General features: G+C 33.6%; 1 protein-coding gene and 1 long non-coding RNA gene across 3 annotated transcripts; one reads left to right on the top strand and one right to left on the bottom strand.

Annotated features, from left to right (window-relative positions):
• Nucleotides 1–516: 516 nt before the first annotated feature.
• On the bottom strand, nt 517–12,254 carry AP-1sigma (AP-1 complex subunit sigma-2). Of its 2 annotated transcripts, none has more exons than XM_071595706.1 (5): nt 12,094–12,253; nt 11,832–12,010; nt 11,651–11,759; nt 9,782–9,919; nt 517–1,476 (listed from the first exon to the last, which is right to left on the bottom strand). In XM_071595706.1, the coding sequence occupies exons 1-5, from the start codon at nt 12,094–12,096 to the stop codon at nt 1,432–1,434; spliced, it is 474 nt and encodes a 157-aa protein (XP_071451807.1). In that variant the 5' UTR covers nt 12,097–12,253; the 3' UTR covers nt 517–1,431. The 2 variants fall into 2 exon arrangements, with proteins under 2 accessions (XP_071451807.1, XP_071451808.1); XM_071595707.1 differs by lacking the exon at nt 517–1,476 and adding an exon at nt 1,694–4,972 and having other exon boundaries at nt 12,094–12,254.
• A 78-nt stretch (nt 12,255–12,332) lies between these two features.
• LOC139696826 (uncharacterized) lies at nt 12,333–13,327 on the top strand. Its single transcript, XR_011702669.1, has 3 exons — nt 12,333–12,415; nt 12,694–13,035; nt 13,166–13,327. It is a non-coding gene; the product is annotated as an uncharacterized lncRNA (long non-coding RNA).
• The last annotated feature ends 2,388 nt before the right edge of the window (nt 13,328–15,715 follow it).

Consider the following 15,715-nt stretch of genomic DNA (forward strand, 5'->3'; position numbering starts at 1 on the left):
TGGAATATCACGAGGTAAAAACCATTTACCTTGACCTGGACTTAAACCTGTACCCATTACCAGCCAATTGCTTTTATCACTTAAGCCACCAAGGTAGCCTAATACACTGTAAACTACTGAATTTTTTTTACAGCTCTCAGCTGGAAATTGAGGGATATAGCTTCAAGTCCTGGTCTAGGCAAATGACTATTTACAGTGAAATTCTTGCATTTTAATGCACATCAGCTGATGACTTTTAAGTAATTTTTGTGGTATATCCCACAAATCTTTAAATGTACTCATAATATTATAGCAATAAAATGCAATTGGGAAAACAAAAAGGATAATAATCATGACAGGTATTCATTTTTACCACCAAGATGGGAAAAGAATTTTGTCTTCCTTTGTTCAAACACTCAAGTTTAGTGCTTATGCATGGTTAGTTTGAATAGGCCAACATTTTCATTAGATGAAAAATAGATCTGGATAATTAATTGCATACCCAGTAGGTACACAAAACTCATTCAACAGAAAAAATTCATGGAATGTATACTTTAATGAGAAAATAATGCTGATCTAACAAGTGAGAAACATACAACGGGCTTAATATTTTAAGTACATGAGGGTAACATATTAAATATCAACATTACATAATAAGCCACCAATTGTTTCTCAATATAAGCACATTCACTCACAAACCTGTAAAGCTTTACTTCAAATATCAAATGCAGCAAATTAAGCCAAAATAAATTAACAGGCTTAATATGATCAGGTCTCCTGTGTTTAGCATACTTGGTCAAAATTGAGTTTCGCCATCCAACTTTCAGTTGGTGTGCATAGGCAATCATTAAGAATTTCTTTTCACAACTTATATAATATTGTGGAAACTCTGAATTAATTATATGAAAGACACCACTCTTCAAATTATAACAAAATCACAAAACTTATGTTCATACCAAGTACTTTGATTAACTTCCTGAGGATTCATCAAATTAAGAGAATGAATTACACAGCAATTATAAAAGTATATAAAATGCACGAATTATTCCATAACAACTTTCCAAAGTCATTTAACTCAAATGCATTAGCATGACTGATGTTAATTTGAGTAATTAGCTGTAAAGGAATCTTACTTAATAATGAAACTACAGAAAAGAAACAGTGATGAAGGTGGATGCTCACAAAACTTCACTAAGGAAGAAAAGTAAATTTTTCACCATGATGAAATGCTTCAATCTTCATCTCTTATGCACTCACTGGTCAAGTTCGAGAGCAACAGTTTCATTTATAACCTTAACTATGTACATCATTACAATGTGAAAGCATTTCTCATTCTTCTTATTGAAATGGAATGCAGAACTATGCAATTTTGAGGCGAAGGGGGGGGGGGGAATAGGTAAATAGGATATGGCTTAAAGAATCCTTAGAGCATCTCTTCAGCTACCCTGTTCCTCACCCCAGTCCATGGTCTTCGAAAAAACCTTGTGGCGTTTCCTCCTACAAAAATGAAGAGAGACGGAAGAGAGACTTCAGAAGGTGGCCAATTGAAAAGACAAGATGCCCATCCAAGTCGTGCTCAATAAATAAACACTGGAAACAGACATATGGAGGGTAAACTCACTGCATTTTCTTGCATTGAAAACAGGGAAAACATTAACCCCATCGCCACACATCTTGTCCACAAGGCATGCATAAATAATGATAAATTACAGTAAATCAATTCACTTTAAGGTTTATTCAATATTGTAGAATTAAGTACAATTCTTATTGGCCAAGATATATGTTTGTATATTATATCAATTTACAAAATATTAATGAAAAGACAATTTTATGACATATGCATATTTTGTTCAGTATAATGAATAGTCATGAAATGAAATTAACACTGAACACCAAATAATACAGCTTGACACATTCACAAAGTATGTAATGAAAGAAATTTCCAGCACATCACCATGAATAAAAATTTTATAGCACATTATGGGCCCACTACCCAAAATATATTTCATAAAGGAAGATATGTCTTCCTCCTTGTCATTAAAGGCACCCAACCCTTTTTTACGGGTTCATACTAAGTACATTAACTTTTTAGAAGCTGACATCTTTCCATTCTGCAAGAATTTCCTTATTAACGAGTATGCGAGGATTACGTAATTATTTTGCATGAAAAAAAGTTAAGTCACTATAAGTTTTTCCTCATTCTGAGACATGAAATAGCATGCACCTTTCAAACTTTTTAGAGAGTTAATGAAAACATCACAAATTTTGTAAGTTATGAACCATGCCCACTTCACAGTTTCCAACTAATTACCCTAACTCATTGATAAGATGGATTGTAATTTTTGTGTGGATTATTTTAATATTCCCATTCTGAGTGTTTGGGAGGCACCAGGTCAATCCCAAGTTCCCTCAACATTAAATGATTTTACTATTTAGAGCATGCTGGATACATATTCAGTTTAAATCTTAGCCTTAGCTCACCATAACCTATCATATACTTCAATTTACTTTTCATATTTTCAAACCTTGTTTAGAGTTATGTATTTTTAAAGACTTCAAATCATTTGATGCATTGAATAAATAAGAAATTGGAAATATCCAGCATTGAGCATTCTTGAAATTTTGTTGGATTCATGGAACTTACGCTTTAGACTAATCCAATAGTACCATAGGTTTTTCCACACAATGCTAATCAAAAGTAAACGATAGAAAAAGATTTATCCTGCACACAAGAACTTACTATCAAAACAAACAAAAAATTGGTTTTACACTGCTTTGTGTAACACAATGCAATTACAAAATTGATCCATTAACACATGAATGCATGGACGTAAGAAGATTAAGCAGAGACATGATTTATATATTGTTACAATCAAAGCCAAATATATTTTGTATTCTGTTTAAGAGCTGCCAAAAGAATAACACCTAAGTCAACAAAAAATGAGTATCAGAAAATGACAAATAATTTGGTAATTTAATAAACATAGATACAGAGACCAACCATCTTTTCACCATTGACACACACGAAATGGTTGAAACATGTAAACAATTTTGTTTATTTATTTGTATAAATTTCAGTTAAATTAAGGGGCTTTCTTTACAAAATGTATAAATTATTTTAAGGCACCTTTAGCCTAGTGATCAATGACAGTATTTTTTATCACTGATCTGACAAGGCAAGACAGTATTAGATCACAAATGCTTTCCTTGCATTGCAGAAGTGGTTGGGAGCAGAAGGGCATCACAAAATAGTTAACGTAAAGACAAAAGGAATGTAGTATGCATCTAGTTCCAGAGAGCCATTTAAGAGCCAATATATTATTCTATGATGCAAAACTGTTAGGATGCACCCTAGTATATCAGCAATAGTGTATAGAATTATCAACAAAAATAAATAGCCACCAAAAAATAAAATTATAATGTATTCATGTAAGATGTATAAAAATTACACTGCATAATGTCATTTGAAATAGAAAACTCCCAAAAAAACATATGATTATGGATTGTATTCCAGTTTTATCAATGGGCATGGGTTTTTCATTAAATATATTTTTTAAACCAATACCCAAACCAAGCCAGATATTTACACCAGGATTCAAATAAGTTCCTTATTCATCAATTAAGTACAGTTATAAATATATTTTTAATTAGGCAAAAGCCAATGGTTTAAGAGAGCAATGTACATATTCCCAATACTTTATCAATATATCTGCATCTAGAGTAATATATTTAATATTTACAAAACATGTAACATCAAACTTTTGCCACAGAATCAAAATAGCAGAGATGACTGAAGGAAAAACCCAATAGTTTGTCATGGAATCTGTCGTCTGTCATGTAACAATAGCAATAGTTAGACAAAGCTGCTCAATAAAATAATAGTAGTCAGTAAAACAAGATCACTAACCACCCAAAACAAGTAAAAAAATATCTAAAACTCTTGTAAATACTCTTAACAGGAAAACAATTGCAGCATAACCCAAGGACAAGTCTTGAGTGCCTAGCAAAAACATTCCCTTAGCTCCTGACCACTTCTATGGGTTATAGACAAAATGTCACTTTGTATGATAAGAATCCATGTGGCATAACTATTCTTATAATTTGGGAAAAGTAGAGATTATTGCTCATATTTGCCACACTGGTCCATAAAAACAATACATCCAAGCTATAATAGCAAATAATTTTGTTAATAGAAACGCTTAATCTCTACTGGACCTGTTTACATTTCACCCTAATTCCGATAAGATTAACAGCACTGTACTGCATAATCCTTAAAATGGATGTAATAGGCTTGGCCTTGCAAACACTGATAAAAGACACTTTCAAATATTGAACAGAGATACTTGCTTATGAATGCCACATATAATGTGCAAAAGAAACAATCATTTTGATAATGAAATTTATATTGACTACCACTGAGGTTTATGACATTGTGCTATAGCTAATCTGGACATTTGATAGTTCAAATTCATTACCTAAACATCATAACATTTTTAGAATTTAGTATTTCTGAGGCAATTAAGAAATAATAGTTTAGAATGTAAGACACACCACAACTTTAAAAAGTTTAAAAATACTTATTGCTCCCAAAAACTTCAATTTGATGCATTTCACTTTCTTTACACTGATAAAAATACTATAGGAAGGATTTCTCATTATCACATCAATGTGCCATATGAACATGAAAAAAATATATATATGCCAAAGGAAGAAATTTAAGAAACTTCCTAAAGTGCTCTTTTCTGGCATAGAAACTATTCCATTTCCAGGATTTCTGGGGATGTGAACACGATTCCAATGTTTACAAGGCTGCTGACTTAATGAATGAAAACTGCAACATTTTCCCATATACTACAAGGTCATGCATATAGACCAATGGCAGGTGTAGCTCAGACGTGGATGGAAAGTGATGACGGAGACAAAAGGGATGCCAGGGGGGGTTTGCCCATCAAAGGAGGCCTATTTCTCTTAATGCTCCCTCGACGGCTTCGTCCTTGCAGAGAGACAGAGAGAGAGAGAGAAAGAAAGAAGAAGGGAAGGAAGAGAAGGAGGATAGAAAATGAGGGTGGGATGAGGTTTTTCTTCAGCTAGCAGTTCTCCTATTCATATTATATTTCATTTTAAAACACCCAATTCATCAAATGGAGATCAGTACACACAACTATCTAGGTGTCACCATAACCATATCATCCAGCCTTAATTCACTATCCACATATATTAATGTCATGAAATTACTCATAGGATACTGAAAAATTACATTACAAAATTTGCCAAGGTAAACAGCTAAACTGCGTTAAAAATCAATAATATATATCATGAAATAGTTCAACTTGAAAAGAACATTTCTGGATATTTTTTATGCTAAGTTATCTATTGAGTGCACATATATTTTAAATCAGAGGGAGCATGACTGGTATATATAAAAGAATTTTCCTTACACAATTCATACCAGAAATTCATAATTAAAATTTGTCATGAATAATTTATTTCATAGTGCAACATTCTTTCCTGATAGCTTTAAAATTCTCATCCTTGGCAAAAATATTACAAATTTAATGACAGTATAAAGTCCTTGGTTATTCCACTGATACTTCAAGAGACAACAAATGTAAAAACCAAAGAAGAGCTAGCATATTTAAAATGGATCAAGGTAATATATGTTCTTTTTATCTTCCTTGTGACAAGATTACCTACTAATTCTAAGATGAACTGGCCTAGGAAGGAGTTATATTTAGGAGAGAAAATTCATGTATCACAAAACAATTCTTACCATAAAATATCTTTTCCTCAGGGATATGTCTTTTCCTCCAAAGAGGGATTACACCACATAAAACCAAATTATCCCACAAGCTTCAAAAAATTGTATTTTAATAATTATTTAAAATAAGCATGCTTAGTACTTAATCTAACTTGAATGTTTTTGTTTTACTTTATTATAAACCTATAAATGACAAAATAATTTCTATCGTAGTTCTCAATTCTAGAAGGTATTCTATTGGCTCAAATATTTTTGTTTCAAGGGTATTAATCAGAACATATTACATTGCTTGGATGCCGCGAACTTTATCATATTGCATCTAAGGAATTAGAAGAATTGACATTGATAAGAACAACAAAAAAAAGGTGAATGCCTACTCAAAATGATGCCTTTATGTTTTAAATTGAAATTTTAATTTTAAAAAGATCATTTTCCTATTATCATTGGATACAGAATGATTAAATTAAGCTAAGCATGCAATGGAGATGAAAATATATCGTAAGAAAAATTTCTACACAACTAGCAATATTTTTAATCTTTAACAGAGGAATTTAATCAATGTTCGATATTATGATTTGAAAGATGGAAAGTACTACAATCATAGCAGCACTGTTGGTTGGAGAAAGCTACAATATGGAACAAAAATTGAATGACTATTTACAAAGGATGAGTATAATACAATCACTGAATTTCTGGTAGAGGGATTTATTTTATCACAGTAATTATATACAATATTATGAATGCACTTAACATGTTACGGAAGATTTATGCATACCTGATGGAAGATATTATCAGACTTACTTGTACATAATTATTTAATATGGTTTTACCAATATAGCACACACTAAAATTTCTCTTGAATGCACAAATAAACAAGGCACAACATTTTGCTAAACCTATCAATAAGTCCTAGATCAATAAGTCCTAGATCAATAATGCCTTGCAAAATGATTCCACTGTTTAAAGAAGCAAATAAAATGTATATATATACTGAGGTTACCCATCTACCAAATACGTAACAAAGGATTGTGAAATGAAAGTGCAGAAAATGTGAGTTCCTTTTAGGAAAACAATATTTAATCAGTATTTAGGTGAAATATAAAGATTTTGCTACTCATAAAATGATTTTATATAATTTTCCCATCAACATTTGAAAAATAAATCACAACAAATAGTTAATAAACAACAATAATAAAACATGATAGTCATGCACCCAGCAGGCACAGTTAAATACATCTCAAACTAAAAATCAAGGAATGTAATAATTATATCCATTTGTTTTGTTTTGAATTTGTTCACTTTCATGAGCCTAGTCATATATTACACACCAAACCTGTGATTTCACAGACTGGTTTGACAAGAGCAATTTACCGAACACAAATACAAATTTAATTCATGGTTTACTTCAAAATTCCAACCATGTGCGCCCACTTAAGATCAAGGGGTGAACAAGATATAACTGATGAATCATGAAAAACTTACTACTGGATTCCCATATACATTTATATTTTCATCCTGATGAAAGGGGTAACTGTTCCTATAAGAGCTTCTTTAAGAATTTATTAAGGGTTGAGTTTTACATTGCATTCAATTTTACAACTGAAGAGTTCACGGTTAATGAAATCACATACTGTAAAATAAAAATAATAGATCAAATATCTGTGGTATGAATTTACCCTGTTTTTAATCTTGTTTATGATAATACTTGTAAAACCAAATGATAATTGACTAAATCTTTTATACACTACAACAGGTACAAATTTGAACAGAGGTCTTCAACACCACACGAATAATCCAAAAAAATAACTACATATACAATTAGGAATGCTATGTCAATTAGTCACAAATAAAAGGTGAAATAATTTATAGGCACGGTCTACTATGAATATGTAAAAGTAGGTTCAATTCATATATCTGCTAATGCTATTTTTCCTAAAAATTATAAGAATAAAACTACAAAATAAAAACGAAGACATTCATGTGAAAATCTAATGCAACTAATTCTGGCCTTTCCTTCTCTGTCCCAAAGCTTTAAATTCTAAAACTTTTCATAAATGTACGTCTATTCAAACAATCCATATGGCGCAAAAAACCATCACCACTGTTTGAAAATGTACTAGTACTAATACATTACTCCAACCACATTAGTGAAAATGAAAAATGTCAAGATTTAAATGACAGCAAGGACACCCCATCTAATCAAAAAGAAAAAAATAAAGACTACAGAGAGAATCCCAAATGAAAAACACTGCAAATGAGAATGTCATTCAAATTTCACCTCATTTAAAAAGCTAAGTCAATGTTGGAAGATTTCATCTTCATTTTGATGTTGAAGACCCCTGGGACAAGTTTATGGGGCACGGGGAAACAAGAAGCCACTTAACAAACTTAGCGGCTTTGCTTTAGTCTTTAATAATGTACCTTGGCTGGTATAAAGAACAAAGCACCACATACAAGCCAAGGAATCCTTTCCCAAATCAAAACTTGGTTAAAACACACGATTTGATTGATTGTACCAACAAAATGTATGTTCATTTAACTATTGGACTAGATTTACTTAAATATATAAATAAAGAACAAAGGTACATACTAAATTTGGCAACAATTTGCGGTTACATTTTTTTGCTAACTAATATTTTTAATGCTATTGAAAAAAATAAAATACTGATTCTGTGGGTTGTATTTTAGATCACCAAAAGACAACAGTATGACTGAAATCCATGACAATATATCTGTGGAATTTCAAAGAAATACACAATGACTCCTGCTTATGTAGTTAAAAAAGAACTCAGCTAGGGGCACACACTGATAGCATGATGATAACGTGGGACCAAAAAAAACAAGAAATGAAAGCTAATAGGTACATATCATGAACAAGAAAGTATGTATGTAATTAGGTTATTAGAATGAAAATTCTTTCAGCTCACTGGTTAACTAAGGAACAAAAAAGCTCATCACAGCCAAACATGCTTCAAGGCAGATTTGCATTCCAAGCATTCCTTATATTCATGCTTTCACTTAAAAAGGAAAGTGAGTATATGATCACTGTATCTTGTAATATTTTCAATTGCATGTTTTATTTAAACCATGGTGAAGTACATTAAATTACTTTCAAATGGTTGTGAATTAACTTAATGCAAGCTTCATTTATTTTGCAACATGACATGCAGAAAATGAGATGCAACATGCCACAACTTGGGAGGGAAAAAAATTGAGATTTGGACAATCTCTAGCTAACTCAAGGCATTCATGAGTAAGTGAGCTACCAAGATGAATTTAATACCTAATTAAATTTCTATTTTGCTGCATGGAGGGAGCGCAAAATGCAACAATACGCATTGAGGAATGATTTCAGCACATTTTAAAAAATGAACATTCATTACTGCAAAACCAATACTAAAATTTGGTACTAAGTATTTTGTTTTACTCCCATAAAAACAACTCAAAAAGGCATACAAACAACTATACTAATGAGCATACGGGACATCCAAATGACATTTCTACAAACTGAAAAACACTGTACATAAATGCGAGGCTCATGGGGGCATATATTTACTTAAAAATATTTAAATTGAGCATGAGATATGGTTTTATTTGTCCCACAAGATTTGGGGTCTCATGTTTCCCTTTGAGTGAATAGATAACTAACAAAAACTTGGTATAATTCTATGAGGTCTCAATTGATGGCTTTGATTAACTACAATGTAGCCCCAAATTAGGTGTACAGTTTCAAAACACCAACTAGGAAACAATCTACCAAAAGGACATATCACACCTTAGTACCTATGCGAAAGTCCTAAAACATGATAATATAACATCACTGCTAAAACTGCATAACCAAAACTTAAACCTATGGCACATTCATTCTATACATTACTTCTCTTGTTCCACACTGAAGCATTTGCTTTGAATTGCCAAAACAAATAAGCCATGAAGACAAGGAATTAGGCAATGGAGTGTAACACAGAGCAAGGCACACAATGTAGTACATTAATGGCAGAGTAGTGTCACTCAAAGCTCAAGAGGATATTCCCCATAACTAACCTCTTGCAACAAGTCCTGGGCAGCAATTGCCTTCAGAACATTCTTCTTGCTCGTTTCCTGAATTTCTCCTCCAAGAAGTAACTCATCCAGGATGAAATATGCTTTCTCAAAATTGAATATTATATCCAACTCGCACACCTAAAAATGTGTGAATCACAACAGGAAAAGAATTAGAATTATTGCTTTGCTTCCTACAATAATTAACACCTTCAACAAGGTGCAGCGGTAGTCCAACCTCTACCCAAAATCTTTTCTGTGGCAGGGTTGACCTAAGTTTAAGTCTGAATTTCCATTACCAGAGGTTGGCAATCTACTTTCCGAGCATTCACAAATCTTAATACTGGTTCAATCCCAAGACTCAAGTCTCAAAAGATCCATATTTCCACCATGAGGCCATTCTATGGCCTACATTATATAATTGGAACTTTCAAGTTCCAAGTTTTATTCATGTACTTTCCACATACGTCAGCTGATTTTTTAATCTCACCTGTATCAGTTCCCTTATATAATTTTGGGAAATAATTCAAGCTGTTTGCTCAAAAATTTTACGCACCAACAAAACAGTTCACAGAATAAATTTCACAAATTAATAAAAGTGAAAATACACAACAAAGTAACCAACAATATTTTTAAAAATAATTAGGAAGGAGCAAAGTTTAGAAAAAGCATACAAAGGCAGTACATTAAATCTCATAAAATATCATTGAATTAGACAGATATATTGCCAATAATTACTAACATTTCTAAGGTGTAAACGAAAAATCCCTTACACAACTCCTGAATAAACATTGTAAATCATAAGCATAATTTACACTGGATTATGATAATTTGCTGGTGGACCTACTACGAGGGTTTTGATTCCTATACATTTTTAATATTTGTGTATCATACGTTAACATAAGTATTTCCTAAACAATGAGAAGAAGTGATCATATATTTTTATATTATCAATGAATAAGTTTAACCATCTTTTCAGCTTGTCCCCATTTTAGTTCACTGAGTAATGCCACGTTTAAGTTTGTTGTAAATATTACCCGAATCAACCTTACACTTAGTGGACCACTATAGTCATGATGCAATTACTTAACAACTAAACGTAAACGCATTTTCCTGTGGATAGTTCAAAGTTACATATTAGTTTTAATTGGTTGTCAGGAATCTCGATTTGTTTTTAATTAATAATTAACTATTGACAGTTCGATAAACTGTTTTCCTACTAATCAAAATTAGATAATGTATTTTTGAGGATGGTTTATTCAACAAGTCTAAAAGCTATCAAGTGAAAGATGGCTCTTGCAAACGTGCCAGAGGAAAAATAAATTGTATTTGACGATCAGTCATCCGTTGGCACAAATTTTTTCATTGAATATGGACTTGGACACCAACCAGTCTTGTTTCCGTCGCGAGGAAATTGATAAGACCCACAAGAAAGAAGTAGAGTCACACTACCTATAAGTTGCCACTGTAAATTAGCGCAACGGAAGGGCATTATCTTGTCAGGCAGCAAATGCGAACAAAAACCAAGGAAAAATGTCAAGGTGTACACATTTTAGTTTTTAAATACGGCATAACACAAGATGAAGTTCTTTCGAAAATTTCTTCTTCGGCCTAAATAGACTATGTAGCAATTGGCAAAGCCATGTGTAGTCACTAAATGATAACATTTTGAAAATAAGAAAATATCATTAGATGCATATCGGAATTTCACGAAATGAGGAACGAATGCACCTGTACAAACAAGAAAATGGAAAAAAATCGACAAGAACAAAACAGTAATATTATGAAACTGCCGCAACAATAAACATTCATTTGACCGGGAGAATTTTAATCGAATTCGAAGAAAGTACCTAGGTTTTGGGTAAAACTTACACTTCCGAAGTACTTGTCCAATAGTTCCACGTAACGGTGGATGATTTCCAAGGTCAGAAGTTCATTGTCTTCCTGTTCAATGGCACAGCAGAAATATAAACTGGCATACCTATGATAAATTACAGTGTGATACAGATTTTGAACAGTTTAAGAGGAGATACCTTAAAGAAAATCTACCGACCTCTTGTACACAACTTTCACATCACGCCATTCCAAAAAACTACACATCTTTGGTTTTCTTGCGAGAATCGTGGTGATTAATTCCCTCGTTATTTTCTTTTTTAACTTATCTGGATGAGCTACATACCACTTTTGGAGACGCAATTTGCCTTGGCGACTGAAGAGTAACATAAACTGCATCTATAAAATATTGGAATTAACATAAATACAAATACGTGACGTCAAAATTCACATACGAGCTCGAAGTAGTATAAAGGTAATACCATATTGGAAAATATGAACTAAAACGCTGTCTAATTGTAAAACTGTTCCACAAAGGTGTACTTCTCAATACATATTCTAATGATCTATAAATAAATGATCATTATAAGGAATCAGATACATAAATGGCGGATCATGGTTGATATAAGAAATATAGGCGTAGGCACCGAAGGCAATTCTCGCTCCCGTGTGCAAGGTGGCAGCACTCGCTCTGAAGGACAAACCACTTGGGTTCACTACAATCGCCATAACCCAGGGCGGGACCACAAAAGCATGGCAAGGAAGAACATTCTTAAAAACGTATAGGGAGGACCATTAACCACGGTACGTGAAAAGAAATGCCTGCCATTTTTACTCGGTATTTTAATATTAAAAAATGTTACCGAGATTATTTTTTATAATTAATTCTGAATCTACTACAGCATGAAAATACTGCTGGTATACCTACCCTTAGGCATTAAAGATGCACAGGTGTATAGTATCATCCGTAATGTCGAATGTTTCTGGGAGTAAATGCAGTAAATATTTTCATCATCAAACACTAAAGGAATTGCCTTGTCGGAATAGCCACGCCTCTCTATTAATCATCTATTCACAAATAGGTACTTCTGGTCATCATATGTTATAGGCCTCATCATTACCCCATGGATTGGATTGGTGTAGTGGGAGTTATTCCTACTTTATGGACCTACAGTTATGAGTGAAGGAAAAGCTAGATAATGGTGCCTCGATTTTAAAGATGGATGAACAAATGTCCATGACAAAGAGTGAAGTGGCAGGCCCAGTATTCTGACCAATGAAATTGTCTCACAAGTGGAATATAAACTGCGATGTGATCGTCGATTGACGATTAATGGCCTGGCTGAACAATTTTATCAACTTGGACACACTACTGTCTACAATATTGTCATGGTAAACCTCGGATTCCACAAATTGGGTGCAAGGTGGGTACCAAAACACTGTTGCCAAAACCAATTAGAAAATTCAAGATTTTCGTTGGGAACTCTTAGACCACCCACCATACATCCTGACCTTGCACCTAGTGACTACTTCCTCTTCTTGCACTTGAAACAGTGGCTGGGTGGACAGCATTTCGAAACCGAAGGGGAACTCAAGAACGGCATTGTCAATTGGTTCAACTCTCAGGCCGCGAGCTTCTATGCAGAGGGGTTAAAGAAGCTGGTGCAGCAGTATGAAAAATGCTTAGCAGTGAACGGTGACTATGCAGAGAAGTGAAGTAGGTTTGTAGCTAACTGAAAGTGCCAATAAAATGTGTTTCATATGAATATATTTTTTCCTGTGATCAAATGGCCCTTACTTTATGAGCATGCCTCATTTATAATACAATCCCAAATTTTTATGCATTATTGACTAGAAATCTTTAACTTACAAATCAATATTTTACTCTTATGTCATTGTTTTATAGCACTACTATTTGGTTCATCATTTAAGTCAGTGTTTCCATTTTTGATAAAAATGATATGTCACCAAGCACTTGATTGATTGGCAGCTAGTTCTGTTGCCGGGGCAAAGAAAATAATTTGCCTTAGTGTGAAAATTGTGGAGAAAGATCTGGGCATAATCCTAAACTGACCAAAATGCCTACACCAAACCGGATAACAATCAAATACAACCCATAGAGCAGATTTTAAACCTAACAACCACTGCTCTTACCATGATGTACCTCACCATTTCAGTGATCCTATGGTTGCTGTGGATAAATATTCCCAAAGTAGACGGAAATATCTCCTCACCAATCTGGATCTTGAAGCTACCGATGGTTCTTAGTCACCCACATGTACCATTGCCAAGTAAACCTTTTACACAGGACTTAGTACAAAGGCTTATTTTCATGGGGGTGCCATATGGCCCCTTATGGGTGTCAATCAGAGGATTTATGGAAGTCACACCATGATAAAGGAAAGTAGTGTGCTCAGATCTGGATGTTGAAACATCTTTTTTGTTCTACCATCAACTCTGAATGCATTGGGCAGACACACTTGCCGCCATTTCAGTGGCACAATCATCTTTTTCAATGGAAGGATGAAGTTGAGCGCATGGGTGATTGGTAGGTGTGGAGGGTAGAGGGAGGGTTTCAAGGGGCAAGCAGTAGAAGTGGGGGTCAATGGGAAGGAGGGTATCCCGTAGTTGATTTGGGTCAAGCCTCAGTTCAAGCATGCTCCTAAGAACCAAATGCATGCCACCTTGAGAGTTTTGAGCTTTAATGATGTCTTAGGGGGCAAGGGAGGCAATAATTTATATGTCACCAAGAGTCATTGTATGGAACATTGTGGAGGGAGGCATAACTGGTAGAGAGGTTGATGTAGAAGGTTTGCACAAGGCACAGTGATTGCTTATGCAGATGTTGAGGGATTAGTGGATTTCAAGTTGTTATAAAAATTGGCAGGTCATTTGGGAAGCAAGTTGTACCAATGGAAAGAGATAGAGATGATGTGCAACTTAATATCTTGGTTAGGTTTGGGCATATGAAAATTTTGGAGGATATTTTAAATTTAAAAAGGTGAGTGTGTATGGTAAATTGTGAGATGGTGTTAATTGATATAGTGGAGGTGCTTGTTTTTTATCAGTGGATTTGATATGTACAAAGGTGTGAAGTTGTTGACTGGCAAGAGAAATATTGACACCAGGGAAAGTGACTTCAGAGGAAGAGTTGGAGAGAGAGAAGAAAGTGCTGAGTGGGGAAAAAAATGTTTGAAGGGAATCAATGTGGTGTGGCCACAGGAGGAACAAATTTTGCATGTATCTAGCCCAGAAGAGAGGTTGCAGGGAATAACAGGAAATTTTCAGGAGGCGGCCAAGGTAGAGGTTTGCTTATGAAGCTACTTCCTATCTTACAGACTTTCATCTGGAGGTAAACTTACCTCTCGATATTCACAGACATGTAATTGATGCTGAGGATTAGAATAACCTCCTGAGGCAAATTTAGTTCATAGTCCTTTACAAGCTTTTAAGTTTACGTTAATTGTTTGTGTTCTAAACTTCACACTGTGATTTACACTATCAGGTTCCTGCATAACACAATTTTTCTAAAGGTATTAAAACTCAATTATTACACATTTTTTCTCCAGGGTATCATATGGAGTAGTGTTCTGGTGATCATCTATATGCATGTTTCACATTTCCTTAATTAAAAAAGTTATTAGATGCATACTTGGTGCTTCTTATTGGACGCCATGTAGGCCCTTATTCAAAATATTAAATATTCTTACCATTCCATCATTGTTTAATTTCATCGATATTCGCTGTGTCTGTCTTCATAAAAAATAATATCGATCTCTTTCATGCTTATGCCGTATTAATTCATATTCAACAAGAAATCTACACCACATCCACAAAAGTTACCATACATCAGCAATTTCATATAAAAGCCCAACAGTAATTTATAGCATATTACCACACTCATTGAAAATAAGTGATAAATTATGAAGTTCTAAATGGAAACTGAAGAGCCACCTTCTAATGGAATGTTATTCATTGACTGAATTTTTGGATGATAAGCAGTTGTTGTGTATTTGGTTTTTATTTCATACTTTAACATACAGGTTGTATGTTCTTTTTTAAGCATGTTGATAGTGTTGAAATGTATCCATATTTTGTATTTTT

Source organism: Hetaerina americana, unplaced genomic scaffold (assembly GCF_022747635.1).
Source record: "Hetaerina americana unplaced genomic scaffold, ioHetAmer1.1.p SCAF_7, whole genome shotgun sequence".
Lineage (NCBI taxonomy): Eukaryota > Metazoa > Arthropoda > Insecta > Odonata > Calopterygidae > Hetaerina > Hetaerina americana.

Coding starts and splice junctions, on each gene's coding strand:
- AP-1sigma (XM_071595706.1), bottom strand. Junction 11,760..11,831: donor GTGAAAGTTGTGTACAAGAG/GTCGGTAGATTT, acceptor AATTTATCATAG/GTATGCCAGTTTATATTTCT. Junction 1,477..9,781: donor CCCAGGACTTGTTGCAAGAG/GTTAGTTATGGG, acceptor TCATTTTTGTAG/GAGGAAACGCCACAAGGTTT.